The sequence below is a fragment of the Candoia aspera genome, chromosome 6, assembly GCF_035149785.1.
Source record: "Candoia aspera isolate rCanAsp1 chromosome 6, rCanAsp1.hap2, whole genome shotgun sequence".
Lineage (NCBI taxonomy): Eukaryota > Metazoa > Chordata > Lepidosauria > Squamata > Boidae > Candoia > Candoia aspera.
The window spans coordinates 92,407,733-92,422,075 of record NC_086158.1 but is presented as its reverse complement, the minus strand read 5'-3'; the positions used below and the strand labels follow the sequence as shown (position 1 = coordinate 92,422,075).

Below are 14,343 nucleotides of genomic sequence, written 5' to 3'. Positions count from 1 at the left end.
TCTGGGATTCATCACAAGTTTGCAGGCATTCGCTTATGTCATCAAACTGCTGGGAAGATTAATTTCAGGTTATATGGTATTGCATAACACAGTTAGCTTCACTTAACCTGAAGTTGGAACAGAAGGCTCTCATTTCCCCCTTGCAGCTGTAACCAGAGAAATGTGGGAAACACATGAGCTCAAGAGAAGTTAAATTCTTGTAATATATATCTTCTGTTAAAGGTGCATGATTTTTTTAAAAAAATAATGCATTCAGTTTATTTCCCCTTAAGCATTAGATTAGGCATGTGTATTTTTCCTCTTTGCTGATTCCAGCTAAGCTATAATTTTATGTAGCTGAGTTTTCCAACTTACTGTTTCAAGGAAAAAAAAATACTTTTCAGGAACCCAGAATCATGAGTCAAGTAGCAACTCTTTCTTTTCCATAATTTGTCCACTTAAATCATTCCTTTGTGTTTGTCTTCGGGGAGATGAAATCTCCAGGCAGAGGATGGAATTTGAGTGGCCAAATTGGAATGGACAAAACGCTTGTTCACTTTGCGTCTACCTAATCCCCAAAGGAGTTCGCCCTTCACTCGAGCTTTCTCCATTCTGTTGGTGCTTTTGAAGAGGAAGTGAAAATCCATCAGAAAAAGGATCTTGTAGGCTCACCTGATGTATAATTATTCTTCCATAAAATACCGATTAAGAAATATGAGGCTGAGCATTAGGCTTGGTCAGAAGATATGTGCTTGAGATCAGAATATTGGAGCTGAAACTTTCTCACTTTTTTATGTCACCTAACAAGATTGGTGTTAAGTACTGATTTTGGCTGGCAGTGAAATTCAGAAACCACACTTAAACCCATGGTATTGTTTTATTTTATTATTTTTTTCACAGTATGGATCTGTCGACATGCGAAATAAAACAGCAGAGGAAGCTTACCTTGAAATGCTCAAACCAGGTGAAAACGTCAGAATAAAAGCTCAGTACAGGATCGAAGAATTCAACAAGATCAAAGATTTACCTGGAGATGGTTTCTATGTCAGGTACTTAAATTTCACTTAGTAACTTTATCAACTATGATGGGCTGGTTACTTACACCAAGTTTTATTTATGGCTTGCTGCTGAAAGTGCAGATAGGCTCAGCCTTATGAGTTTTAAGTTACTGCAGCAACTTCACTGGGCCATTTACACATGTAAGGAATTTCATGCTATGGTAGAAAGGTAGCACCACTTAGACTACAGCTAAATGGCTTACTTAAGTAATAAACATTTGAGATGATTAAATCAAACTGTGTTAGTGGTAATTTCATACTTCATTCTCCACTGGTAATTCAGTTTCCTGAATTGCCTGCAAAATTACCTGACACAGGGACATTTTTTAAATTTCCTGTTGAATCCCAGTCCTCTTGAGTCTCCTCGAGGTTTTTTCCCCCCCTAATTTTTCAAGTTTTCCTTTTTTTTCTTCTTCCAGCAGTTCTGAGTCATTGTTCGTTCTCCCACTTGTTTCAGTAGGAGAAGAAATGCCCCTGCCAGCCTGAACTTGAAAAGATTAAGGGACCCAGTCTCAAAACCTTGATGGGGAACAGGGATGAGTCCAAAATTTCTCCTAGAACAGAATCTTGGAAACTTTTTCAAGACACAGATGTTGCTATTAAAAAAAGTCTTTGAACCCAAAGCTCCAGTGATAGAAAATTAGTTGAGTTCAAGTTAACCTTTTTTTCCCCCATATCTCTCATGGAACCCACTTAAGATCTTGCAGAATCCCAGGTTTCTGGGGATCCCAATTTGAAAAACCCTGCTGTAGAGTGTCAAATTTTGTATGTTTGGGGCTGACAAAAAGGGGATACATCAATAAAACTCTTACGAGCTTAATTTTAGAATGATGATCACTAGATCTGCTACAGTTTCTTTTCTCTTCTCTCTCCGAATATATATTGTTATTCCTTTTAATTTTTCCTTTTCCTCTCTTTATTCTGTCCAACTCTCTTCTTTCTTATACAGGCGAAGTTCTTAATTTTCTGGTTTCCTTACTTACAAGAAAGTGTCCAGTGAACCCTTCACATTCATTTAACTAATGCAACTTTTTATGATGTTGATGATGATAATTATTATTATTATGGCAGAATCTGAAAAGGATGTATGGTCATCTCTTTCTCTTTGCAGGGCACTCTATGACCGACTAGCCGAAGTTGATCAGGACTTAAGTTTCAAAAAAGATGATATTTTGTATGTCGACGACACTCTGCCACAAGGGAACTTTGGCTGTTGGATGGCGTGGCAGCTGGATGAAAATGCCCAGAAGCTGGAAAGAGGACAGATTCCCAGCAAATACATGTAATTCCATCCTAGAGATTTCAGTGGGATTTATGGAATTGCTCAAATGAAGCAGTTTCAAAGAAGTAAAAATAAAGCCGAGCATTTCCCTCTTCAAAGCTTGGTGCGGGGGAGCGATACCCAGTTTCCCACTGCAGCTGGTAGAGGTGGAAAGACTTTGAAGTCGCTCAGTTAAAGAAGCTATTCCAGCGAGTTATGTTTGTGGTGTTGGCAATTTCCCCCCTCCTAAAAATGGAAAGGACTTTGTTTTCTGATTCAGCCAAACCAGCAACCCCATAATCATGCTGTGGCGCATTCTCCACAGCATCTGTACTTAATTTGGATTGTTAGGTTGGGACACTTCCTTCTTTAATCCACTAAATTAATGCTTGGTTTTTCGAAGATCAGGAAGATCAAGATCAAGAAGCAGTCACTACTGCTTCAATTAAAAGCTTGACATCATGACATTGAACTGGCAACCAGTGTGTCCTGTTCCTGGCTGCTGATTTACCCTTTTTGCTGTTCACTCTATATCAGGACTTTCCTTGGGGAACCACCCATCCCAATTCTGCAGCTGGGCCTTTTTATAAGTCTGGTGTTACTAGATCAGGTAAACAGTCCAAATGCTTTGACCAGATAAGGCAATGATCAATGTTGCCACACAATCAGTGTCCTTAAAAAAACGGAATTGTTGCTGAATTGGATGGAATGTCCTTGTTCACCCTGGATGTCTGGATGAAAATGTACCTAGGTAGGAACGAATAATCTGCTCTAATGGCTTCCTGTCTTCCATGAACCTTTACACAATACCTGTTATTGGATGACACTGGAAGAAGCTTACTGTCTATCCCTACTCTCTCTAAATGCTACAGCAGCTTGTGTTGCTGCACACTACACAAAAGATGAGCAAAGGGACATTTGCCCATATTGCTGATCTTCACCCTAAAGCACTCAGAGATTCAGCAGAATATAATTTTAAAACTAAAGTGACCTAGTCAGCTGGGAGTTGGTATGAGTAGCAGAAAAAGTGCACCAGCTGGGAGTATTCAGTAGGAGGTCTCTTACAAGCAACTCTGTTTTCTTGAGGAATTTTTTTTATCACAATCCTTCCACCCCCTGCCTGACTCTCCCAACCATTTCTTTGTAGGATGGAACAGGAATTCTACAGGAGACACAGCATGTCAGAGGCCAAAGATGAGAACAGTTCCTCAAAGACGTCGTCAGCTGCAGCTCGCAGATCCTTCTTCAGGAGGAAACACAAACACAAACGCAGCGGGTCCAAAGATGGAAAAGATTTGCTGGCCCTTGACACCATCAGCACGGACTCCATCCCTTTCTTGGATGGCAAGTGACAATTCCATTCAGTTAAAACATGGCAGGACTATCTGTACTTGGCTACACTTTGGTGAAGGAATAGCTACAGCTCTGGGGGACTTCTTAACATGTTCACTTACAGTATGTGTGTGTTCACGACTGAATTTCATTCTTAAAAGAGTTGTCCCATCCCATAACTTTTTAAATAAAGAGATTTGTGTAGGGCATAATAGTAGAAAAATTCTAGTGATTTTTCTACAAGTGATTTTTCATTTCCAAGATAGCATTTTCATAGCACTTCAATTCCTTCTATATACTGTAGTCTCTGTGAAACAGCTTAGATTAGCCTTAGCAAAGAACTTGGTGTTTTAGAAATAACATGATTCGTTTCACTTCTACAAGGCACTTAGCCTTGCCTCATGGTTGCTTTTAATTTCCAGCATTTGCAAAAGCTGAAAGAGACTTTTCTGCTCAAGCTTGGTGTATTGCAAATGCAGAAGGAGGCTGCAGAATGGATAAGGGAAATAGATGAAGTGAGGCAATGTGACCGCTTCTGTTCATGCTAAGAATGCATGGCTTTGTAAAAGCAGTTTCAGGGGGATGCTTTGCTCTAGTTCCAGACCAAATAGGGCTGTAGTAGAAAGGTGACACCAAATACTTGGGTTCTTTTAGATTGAAGATAGGGCAGTGGCTACAGTCTCCATGCCAGTCTTAAACTTTTCTTGATGCTTTGCAACTGGTTTATTGATGTCAGCTCTTCTAGTCACTGTATTTATAGCAATACTACCAATAGGACTAATGTAAGTCTTCATTGTTGGCTGTTCCAAGATGTTCTTCAAGACAGTTCAGTAAACGCATTTTCCCCAGTTTGCTTCCCTTGTGCAGTTAGCATATTAGAAGGGAGCGTAGTAGGGCAGAGTACCTTGAGGTAGAAGGTCCTTCCTTCCCACAGCCATATTTGTTTGTGTGTTTCTTTTGCTGTTGCATTAATTGTAGTAGCACAAGCAATTTCACCAATTGGTACCTTGAGTGTTTCTTCCTGAGCGTGTAGAACAGTGGATGAGTTGAGCACCTAAACCGAACTTGGCACAAAAGAGACTTGTGACCACCTTCTGGGAAGGGCACCTCAGAAGGTGGTGTTGTTTCTCCTGCTGTGGTGCTTTCCATGGAAGAAAATGGTTTGAAGGAATCTCTGAAATGCACAGCAAATGCCTTTTTCTGGAGAGTCTTTCCTGAAAATGAACCATTCACCCCTCTCAGCAGATTTGCACCAGCCGCTTTGCTGCAGCAAGAAAACCTCTAAAGCAGTCTTTTGCAACTTTCAGATGTATGGACTTCAACACCCAGAATCCCCCGGCTGACATGGCCAGCATTAAGAATTCTGAGAGTTGAAGTCCATGCATTTGGGAGTGGTGTGGTCCCTCCCATGTGATTTAGAAGGAGATATTGGACATGGTGATGGCAGCAGGGCTCTCCTGGCAGTGGATGCAAATATTTATGAGACATCCTTATATGGCAAATTTGGGAGTAGATAACGTTATTGCTAAAATGAGAAAGCCTTTAGTCACAGAGCCTTCAGACGGCATCCACATGTCCTGTCGCCTCAGTAGAGTGATGCTGTGTTTTTGGTTGTCATGGAAATCAGCTCTAAGAGAACAAGAAGAACCACCTTGGAAAATGCTGCTTCCATTTCCTTTAGCATCTTGAAAGCCTCAAGGCTATTTTTAGTTTAGAAAAAAAAATGCTTGCAATTTTTATTTATTTTACAGTATTTGTAGCCCACTCCAGTCGTGAAGGACTCTGGGTAGCATCCCTACATCAAAACAAAGAAAAGATTGATAATAAAAACTTAAAATCTATGTTCAAAGTGTGAGCAAGAATTGTAGTGCTGTGTGGATGGAAGAAGCTCCCAACAGATTGTGCCCAGAGAGATTTGTGTTTTCATCATATGGAGTGGGAGACAAGCGTTATAGAATGCTTGTTTTGATTTTGTTATAATTTAAAGTAAGTAAACGTTTTATAGCAAAGGGTAGAAAATTAAGGCTTACCCAGTATTCAGCAGAACTCAAAATATACTGCAGTGAATAAAATTGCCAAGTTCTTTAAACCATTCCCAAACGGATGAGACACTGCTAGCTCTTTGCTGTTCACAATGTTATATTTTCTGCAGATGATTCAACTTCAAGTATTTTTTTCTCCCTAGCCAAGAATAATTGTACAGTTATTTGATGAAGATAATATATAGTTCCCTGAACTGTTTGTAATCATCCCTTTTCGCACTTCCTGTTTGGGAGGTTTTCAATTCAGCTGTTGAGTTTTTGGAGGGCTCATATTCACCCATTTTGTGTTGTCATGGAAATTCAGATCCACAGTTTTTCTATCAGGCCAGTACTGTTGAGTGTTATTGTTCAAATGAGAAAGCCTTTAGCCACAGAGTGTTCAGACACCATCCAAGTGCTGTTGAGCGTTGCATGACCAGGGATGGTGACCTGGGGCCAGTCCCTCTCTCTCAGCCCAACCCACCTCACAGGGTTGTTGTTGTGGGGAAAATAGGAGGAGGAAGGAGTATTAGGTATGTTTGCTGCCCTGAGTTATTTATAAAAATAATAAAGGAGGGATAGAAAATAAATAAATACATCAATACATCAAACAAAATGCAAGCAATGTCTTCTTTCTTTCCAGATGCTGTAAGCCTGGCTTATCAACGAGTCCAAAAGGTAGATTGCACATCTCCTAGACCGGTGCTTATTCTGGGACCATTACCTGATGCTGTGAAAGATATGTTGGTCAAAGAATCACCAGGAAAATTTTGCAGGTGTCCTCTTGGTAAGTCCATTGCGCTGAAGGGCTCTCCTAGGAAAGTTAAAACATAACATCTGTTTGTGGAAGGAAGTTCCTAAAAAATATTTGAAAAAATATTTTCTTGACCATGCCCATCATTAATGTTTATTTATGTGACTTGGATGCCAGCTGTTTTTCTCTGTTGTTTGTTGGATGTCACTATCCAAACCTTCAAGCTAGGAAGGGAAAAATGAGAGGACAACCAACCCTACTAAGTGGTCCTTCTTAAAATGTTGAATGTTTGGTCGTCTCTCAAAGCACTTTCTGATATTTCTAAAAAAAAAGATTCTTCAGCATGGAATGTTTTCTCCATTCATATCTGTGTCTCCTCTCTTGCTGCCTCTGATGGTTCTTAATTTCTGTCCATCTGATATGCCAGCCTCCTCCAATACTCAGGCTTTTGAAACCTAGTCTGTTCATGCAGCAAGAGGAAATGAAACCATCCTGAAGTGGTTGGCAGGAGATACCATTTTGAATGATGGTGCACATAAAAGAAAAGAGAATCCACGAAAAGGAGACTAACACAGAGGGGTTTAGCCCAGCTCATTTCTTACTCTATTCTTAATTTGTATTTTCAGAGAGATTTAAGGTAAGGGAATATTTTAAAAGGAAGTCTCTTTCCACCTTCATGGTTTAGCTTCCTGCCACCTTATTCCCTTTTAATTCTGCTGCATGTATCAACCTGATCTTGCAGAAAAAATCATGGAAATTCTGTTCATGTTCTTCAGCTTTTGCCCCATGATCTAATCTACTGAAGCAGGTGCTCTGTATTATTGGTGCATATTACAGTTTCCTCCCCTTTATATGCGTAAAAAAAACAATTACAACTAATTCTCCATTTAATTCCTTTGGAGGGGATGTTTTTCCAAAGAAAAACACTGAAATGTTTAACAAGGTGTATTTTGAAAACATTGCCAGGATGTCATATGCTTTGCCGTTCTTTGGAGTTGTCTGGTTCACTGCTACAGTGGTCTCTTTGCCTCCCGCAAGCAACTGATCCAATATTGAATAGTTTAAGATAATAACAGGCCTTTCCCTTCTCATTCTCATTCTCTCACACATACTGTCATGTTCACTGTTTCAATGTGCACTGTACATCGTAACATTTCACATGCCATGGCACTGATGTGCGTTGCTGTTTGGGAGGGAGCTGCTGTGAGACCTTGTACCAAGCTCTGTAGGTGAAATCAGTACAATGGAATGTGTTTGGGTTATTTTCTCTGCTCAAGGACTTTTCCCGCAGACCATCAGAAGCCGTTAGGAGCACCTGGGATTGTGAACTTGAGACGATTCTACCGGGGGAGGGATTTCATTTTCACCTAGGGTTTTTAGTTTGCATTTGGCGCGCTTTTATCATTCTCAGCTTTCTCTGTGATCCTGCATGCTATTCTTTAATAAATCAGATATCTTTGAATTCCTGTTCATGAGTCTGATGGTGTTTTAGAATAGGCAATCCTTACTCTTGGTAATTCTGCTGTTGTTCAGGATAAATATGGTTTTACTAAAAACAGAAAAAGGTTTATAGTCAATTGATTATATTGAAATAGCAGATTGTATAACTGTATTGAAATAAAGCTAGCATACATTACAGTAGTGCTTGATTTCTTTAATATAAAAAGGATTTTGATTGGATGAAAGGAATATTTTTGTATTGCTGTATTGAATTTAGATGGTCAGTTTAAGCTTTGCCTATCATTAACCTATAAAAGAATCATTACACATACACATACATGCACGTGCACACATTTTCGCCCTTTAGCAGTGCAGTATTTCTCCCTTCTTTGCCATATTATACATTTAACTCTGATCACTCTTTTGCTGTGGAAAATGTGCAACGGTGGATGTATTTCTTGATGACCCCAAGATCCATACCACCAATCACTGCACAAGGAAACCTGGGTCAGAAAAATGCTTCTGCTAAATTAATGTATTTTGGCTAAAACTGAATAAACAGTTTTTTGTTTTTGTTCTCTCCAAACAGAGGTGATGAAAGCTTCTCAACAAGCCATTGAGCGGGGTGTGAAAGACTGTCTATTCATAGATTATAAACGTAGGAGTGGACATTTTGATGTGACAACTGTTGCCTCAATAAAAGAGATCACCGAGAAGGTGCTTTTCTTTTCTGCCAGCCTTATCCTCTTGATAGAAAAAAGCACACCATTGTAGTTTTCCAGCAGTAGCTCGGCAGGTTTAACCCTACAGGCTTCTTGAATAGGAGACTGGAAGACTATCCCAAACCCTTTTCAAATAGGATAGGATAGAAAGCTTATAGAAATGAAACACAACCAGTTCCTTCACAGCTGTATCAAAATGCCAGTGTTTAAGAATGGTAGAGACACATTGGGCTAAGCCTCAGCTGGTTTTAATAATGGTTTCTTGAACAAGCTAGAATCAACCAGTGTTGCAAATGAGCCAAGGGACAATGGTACATTTGGCCAGTTCTTGGCTTGTTCTCCTTCCTTTTTTTAGAAGCTGTTGACTCCATCTGTAAAGATGGTTACAGACTTGGGCAAGGCACAAGGCAAACCAGGAGGGAAACCACAGCCCATGCATCTTTGTTCTCTAATTATGCTAACCACAGCAGCACCAGTTAAGCCAACAGCAAACTGTGGCTTGAGATTGTGAGAACAAACCATAGACTTGGTCACTGGCCTTGCTTGCACAACCTGCTGAATCAGAAGCAGTCCTAACCAGACGATATCTGAGCTCTTTCTGTGAAATCAGCTGACCAATATGTTCATTTCTGTTATTAGAGCAACATAGAGGCTCAGAAGACAATCTAATGAGTTCTACGTTGATCAGAACTCAGATTTTTAAAAACATTTGTAATAACTAGGCATTGTACACAGAACAAAATAAGAGAGGTAAACCTTTTCCTGATGGGGTGGCTACATCAATTCAGATGTGTTCCAGTCACAAGTTAGTGGTGAACATACCTGTCTCTTTATAGCAAGAACCCTCCATTATCTTCATGTCCTCTTATCACAATAGGCACTTTTCTGTTGGCTCTGCCTCAGTATTAGAGTACAAGTATTAGAAGTATTAGAGTACAAGTATTAGAAGTATTAGAGTACAAGTATTAGAAGTATTAGAGTGCAAGTTCTGTTGTAAAGCCAGATCCCTCCCTCTTGTTGTTGTTGACATTACTGTGTAGACAGATGCATAAATAGGTAGGCATTGCTATTGGAGAGCCAGTTTGGGATAGGGGCTAAGGGGCTGGGCTAGGAACAGGAGACTCTGAGTTGTAGTCCTCCTTAAGCATGAAAGCCAGTTGGGTGACGTTGGGCCAGTCACTCTCTCTCAGCCCAACTCATCTAACAGGGCGGTGGTTGTGGGGAGAACAGGAGGCGGGAGCATTAGGTGCCTATGGCCCCTTGAGTTGACCGGAAATAAAGATGGGATAAAAATCTAATGATTTTAAAAAATAAATTGAAATATTGCTGCTCCATCCCATTTACTTTATTCCTAAGAAATATGACAAGTTGTGAATACAATACCAAACCAAAGTTATGAATATCAGGCTGCAGGAACAGTAATTTTTATTATTGTAACCACAGCTAATACGAATATTGAAGTTCATATAAAATTGATGGTAATAAGTGAAACAGAGAGCCCCAAGTAATAACGTTTACATGTATAATTGCAGTAAGCAGATCCATAAATTATACTTAGTAGTTGATACTAGGAGCAAAGAATTGATGCTGTCCTTTACTTCATGCTTGGGGTGAGGGCACAAGTTGATGGTTACAGAGAACATTTCTGTACTGTCAGTATTGGACAGGAAGGAGTTAGTGATAAGGAGGAGGTGTTAAGCGTTCTGGGATCCAGAAGCAGGAAGGCAAAGAGGAGAGAGGGTAGATAATTAATATAGGAAGGTATTGAGGATCAAGAGTAGATAATTAATATAATGAGAAGCAGCAGTCCCAGCAAGACAGAGAGGTTCATGGGTTTGCTTGACAGCAATAAGCAAGCTCCCTTTGTGTCAGCCCTCTGCTACAATATAGGACTAATAAAACTGATCGGCCTTGCAGAATTCTTTGCAAGGACTGTTGAACAAACATCACTGCAGTGCTTTGAATAACCAACAAGAGGTACATCTTGTTCCTTTATCAGGATTGTCACTGTCTCTTGGACATCGCACCTCATGCCATTGAGCGACTGCACAGCATTCACATCTACCCAATAGTCATCTTCGTTCGCTACAAAAATGCAAAGCAGATCAAGTAAGTATGAAGTATGGGGTCATGTTGTTTGGAGATATCTTTCTCCTTCTCCCCACCAATCCCCCGTTTAAAAAAAAAAGATTAAGATGCTCATTTGCATTCATGTGCAGAGTGGGAGATTGTTCCTAGTCATTCTTTCTAGTAATCTGCACTTGGAGCAAAGAGAATGAAGCCAAGCACTCTGTTCATTGTACATAACATAAAAATAAGGAACATGCCTAGTCAGTCACAATCCTTTGCCAGATGGAGAGATACTTCACGTGCTTCTTAGGACATGAAATTCTTGACATGAACCCAGGTTAAGATAAAACGTTGCCCATAGGCAGACATAGGTAAAGGTTTCCCTAAAGTTGACCTTGACTCTGGCCAACTACACAGGCATATCCATGTGGTTTTCTTGGCCACAACATGTAAGTGGCTTGCCATTGCCTTTGGGGAGATACTTTTGCAAATTTCCAGTCTAGAACTCTAGTCTAGCCATGGGAGTTCTTAATAGTCTCCCATCCAAGGAGGAAGGAGAAGAGTTTCATAAGGAGGAAGGAGAAATCAAGTCAAAAGCTGCATAAACGAGATTATTTTAGCATTTATAAGAGGTGAGGGATGAAAATGAGAATGGACGTGTGACATGGTAGTAAAATAGGACATTTCCATTGGCAGCCATTTCCACTTCTCAGTCCTTCAGAAAGGCCTCCAAGCTGATCCATGGTCATCCTCTCTGACATCAACCTCAAAATGCTTAGAAGGCAATGAGCCAGTCAATTCTTCCTTCCAGCTGTCCCTTAGGGGAATACAAAGATCACTCCTCATCAGTGTTCTGTCTCCCTTTCCGTGTCTTGATTCCTTCTTGGGGACATCTATGGGGAGAAACTGGCTTGAGCCCAGGAACTGCAAGCCAGGATGAGTTCCAGCAAACTGGCCCTTCGCATGCTCTGCAGAACTGCAGTGCTGCCAAGGTGCAGAAGCTAGCAAAACCCTGGTGGAGCATGCAGAAGCAAGCTGGATTTGGGGGCAAAGATTGAAGTGTATGTTTTCTAGTGACAAGGGGTTAGCAGTTGGGATTATAGACATAATGTATTGATTATGAACCAGTTGTGGATACCTGCTGATGATGGCAGATTGCTTTAGACATTGTGACTTGAAAGTCCTTGCTGTTCCTTCCTTGGGCACTAGGCGGTGCTCTCCTCACATCCATATATTTGCTCATCAGTCAGCTTTTGCTGTAAATCTGTTCAGCCCCCTATGGTCTTTCGCCTGTCCCCCGAAGAAATAAGCATTTAATAAGAAATAGATTTATATGTACATATTTGTGTGTTTCAGAGAGCAAAAAGATCCTATCTTCTTGAAAGACAAGGTGACACAAAAACATTCCAAAGAACAATTTGAGACTGCTCAGAAGATAGAACAGGAATATAGCAAGTATTTCACAGGTTGGTACTGAAGAAAATAGACACTATGGAACAAACCAGGATTTTGTGTTCAAAAGGGTGGTGGAAAAGGAGGTAGGAGCTAAAGGCTCTTCAGGTAGCTTCCCTCACTTCATCTGCTACCTTTGAATATTAATACAATTAAATCAGCAGGAGAGAACCACCACTTCCCTCCTGTCCCATGAAGCGGCTTTGGGTATCCAGTTGCCATCAGACCAACTTCCATCATTCCCAGAGTTGGTTCTACAACCTGTGTCTCTGTGGGTGAACAAGAATTTAGGAAAAAATCTTCTCCTATAAGGAAATGAGAAATGTTCAGGAAAGTTCTTGTAGCAGACCTTTCAGTTAACATTCTCCAGCTTGAAACTAAGTTCATAGCCTCCAAGAAAATGGCCAGACGGAGCTTCTGAGTGGAGGGGATTGCAGACTTCAGGTGAACAACATAATATCACCAGAAGTCCAAATCCCATCACTCTTGTCAATGCTGGTAAGTCACTTCTGTGATTGACCAAGTTCTAGAGAGGTTCCATAATCTGTTACTGGTACTAAACACCATCAGAATCAGTGGGAATGCCCTGGAATTAATAAGAATACAAAGAGACACCAGACATTAATTCATCTTGAAAATATGACTCTATCTGCAGTAGAGTTTTCAAGTAGCTAAAGTATTATTCTACCTTTAACTCTGAGAGATGAGAGTAAAAATGTGGAATTTAAAAGTACATTTCTTGCAGAAATGAAATAGAAACCATTCATTCAAGAAACCAACCGTATTTGTAGAAACAGTATATTTCGGTCTTAAGATAAATGTCTTTGTGTATGGTAAGTAATGATGTATTTTGGATCTGGCAATAAAGTAAAATGCTGTTAACTAGTAGGCCTTTGCACAGTTCAGAATGTTCTCAGTAAACACTTTTGTTATATACACATTTTTCTACAAGTGATAAAACAGTTAACTCTGGTCAGGTTGCAGGTGTGTTATTTCTGCAGAAGAGCAGTGTGCCAGAATCTCTCTCTTTTTTTAAGTTAACCCTTTACATTGTAACAGCAGAGCAGCATGCATCTGAAAGAAAAGTAATCAGCCTTCATGCATGTTCTGTACGTGTAGTCACTATGTGTACATTTTTTTTTTAAATGGATCTTTGGAAAGAGCATGTCTAAAACGTTTCCTTTTCCTTGGTTTGCATTTTCTTGTTCGATATATATTTGTTGAAAATTACATCAAATACACTCACTTCATTAAGGAAACGGCTGAAATCTTTTACATATTTTCTACATATCAGTAAAGAGTGTCTTGTTGCTACAACCCCCATCTCTGTTTATTGCTCCCTGCCTCCCTTGCTCAGCCTCAGGGTTTGCTGTTCGGTAACCGCATCCTTCTAACCATATTTAAATTTAATGTGTAAATTTTATGGCTCGATGCCACTGAAAATAGCTCCCAGAAAGCTCAGTGAGAAAACAGTTGTCCTAGGGAGCCTTCGTTGTGGAACTTGATTACTTTTCGCTTGTGCTATTTATTTATTTATTTAAATTTGGCCATGTGCATGGCCATCTGCAGCTCCTCCCTTTTCCCCTTTTATCTACCTGCTTTTTTCTCATGTCCTGTTTTGAACTCCGGGAAGTTTACCTGAGTTTTTCAGGTAATTTTGAAAATAAGTGTCTAGCCCATGAGGTCGCAGAGGAATGCTTAGGAAATGTTTTATTAAAAATTCAGGGGGCAGAGTGGCTGTCATGTGAGGATGCTGGTGCTCAGACTGTGATGCTGTGTTAAACATATACAGATCCACGATTAGAATGTTGCATAAGACATTCTTGCTCAATCAATTTTAGCTTATTCACTCTCTTCAGTGTCTGAGCAGAGAATCTGTGCCCTGAAAGCTGCCTTTGGAATCCAGTGTATTGACTGATAACCACTAATCCTAGTTTAAGTTTCCTAAACCTAAACTAAAATTCTGCCCTCAGTGCATCAAGGCCATCAGTAGTGGCAAAGGGGAAAAAAAAAAATGTAAATTTCCCTTTGGTATCCGATTTGCCCAGTCCAGATGTAGTTCATTCAGCCATAGTCTGTTTTTGCAATGCTCCCTATAGATGGTCCTTGCTTGTTATTTCCCACCCAAATGGCCAACAGACAAGCCATTTTTTCATCTCTTGAGTGGCACTTGTCTCAAGCAGCGTGAACTTGTTAAAACAGAGGAAAAAAAATTCACTCCCCCTTGCAGGAGAAGGAAGGGTGGGATACAACT

At 40.1% G+C, this 14,343-nt stretch overlaps 1 protein-coding gene across 2 annotated transcripts in view; it reads left to right on the top strand.

Moving 5' to 3' along the window:
- Positions 1-14,343, top strand: part of DLG5 (discs large MAGUK scaffold protein 5) — a 103,865-nt gene that overhangs the window by 87,755 nt on the left and 1,767 nt on the right. The window contains exons 26-32 of one of the 2 annotated variants that reach the window (XM_063307688.1): positions 880-1,028; positions 2,149-2,319; positions 3,446-3,642; positions 6,295-6,438; positions 8,435-8,562; positions 10,567-10,676; positions 11,994-12,103. In XM_063307688.1, coding sequence (XP_063163758.1) covers positions 880-1,028; positions 2,149-2,319; positions 3,446-3,642; positions 6,295-6,438; positions 8,435-8,562; positions 10,567-10,676; positions 11,994-12,103 — 1,009 coding nt within the window. Of the gene's footprint in view, positions 1-879; positions 1,029-2,148; positions 2,320-3,445; positions 3,727-6,294; positions 6,439-8,434; positions 8,563-10,566; positions 10,677-11,993; positions 12,104-14,343 lie in introns of those variants that run through there. The other variant, XM_063307687.1, reaches the window with a different exon arrangement.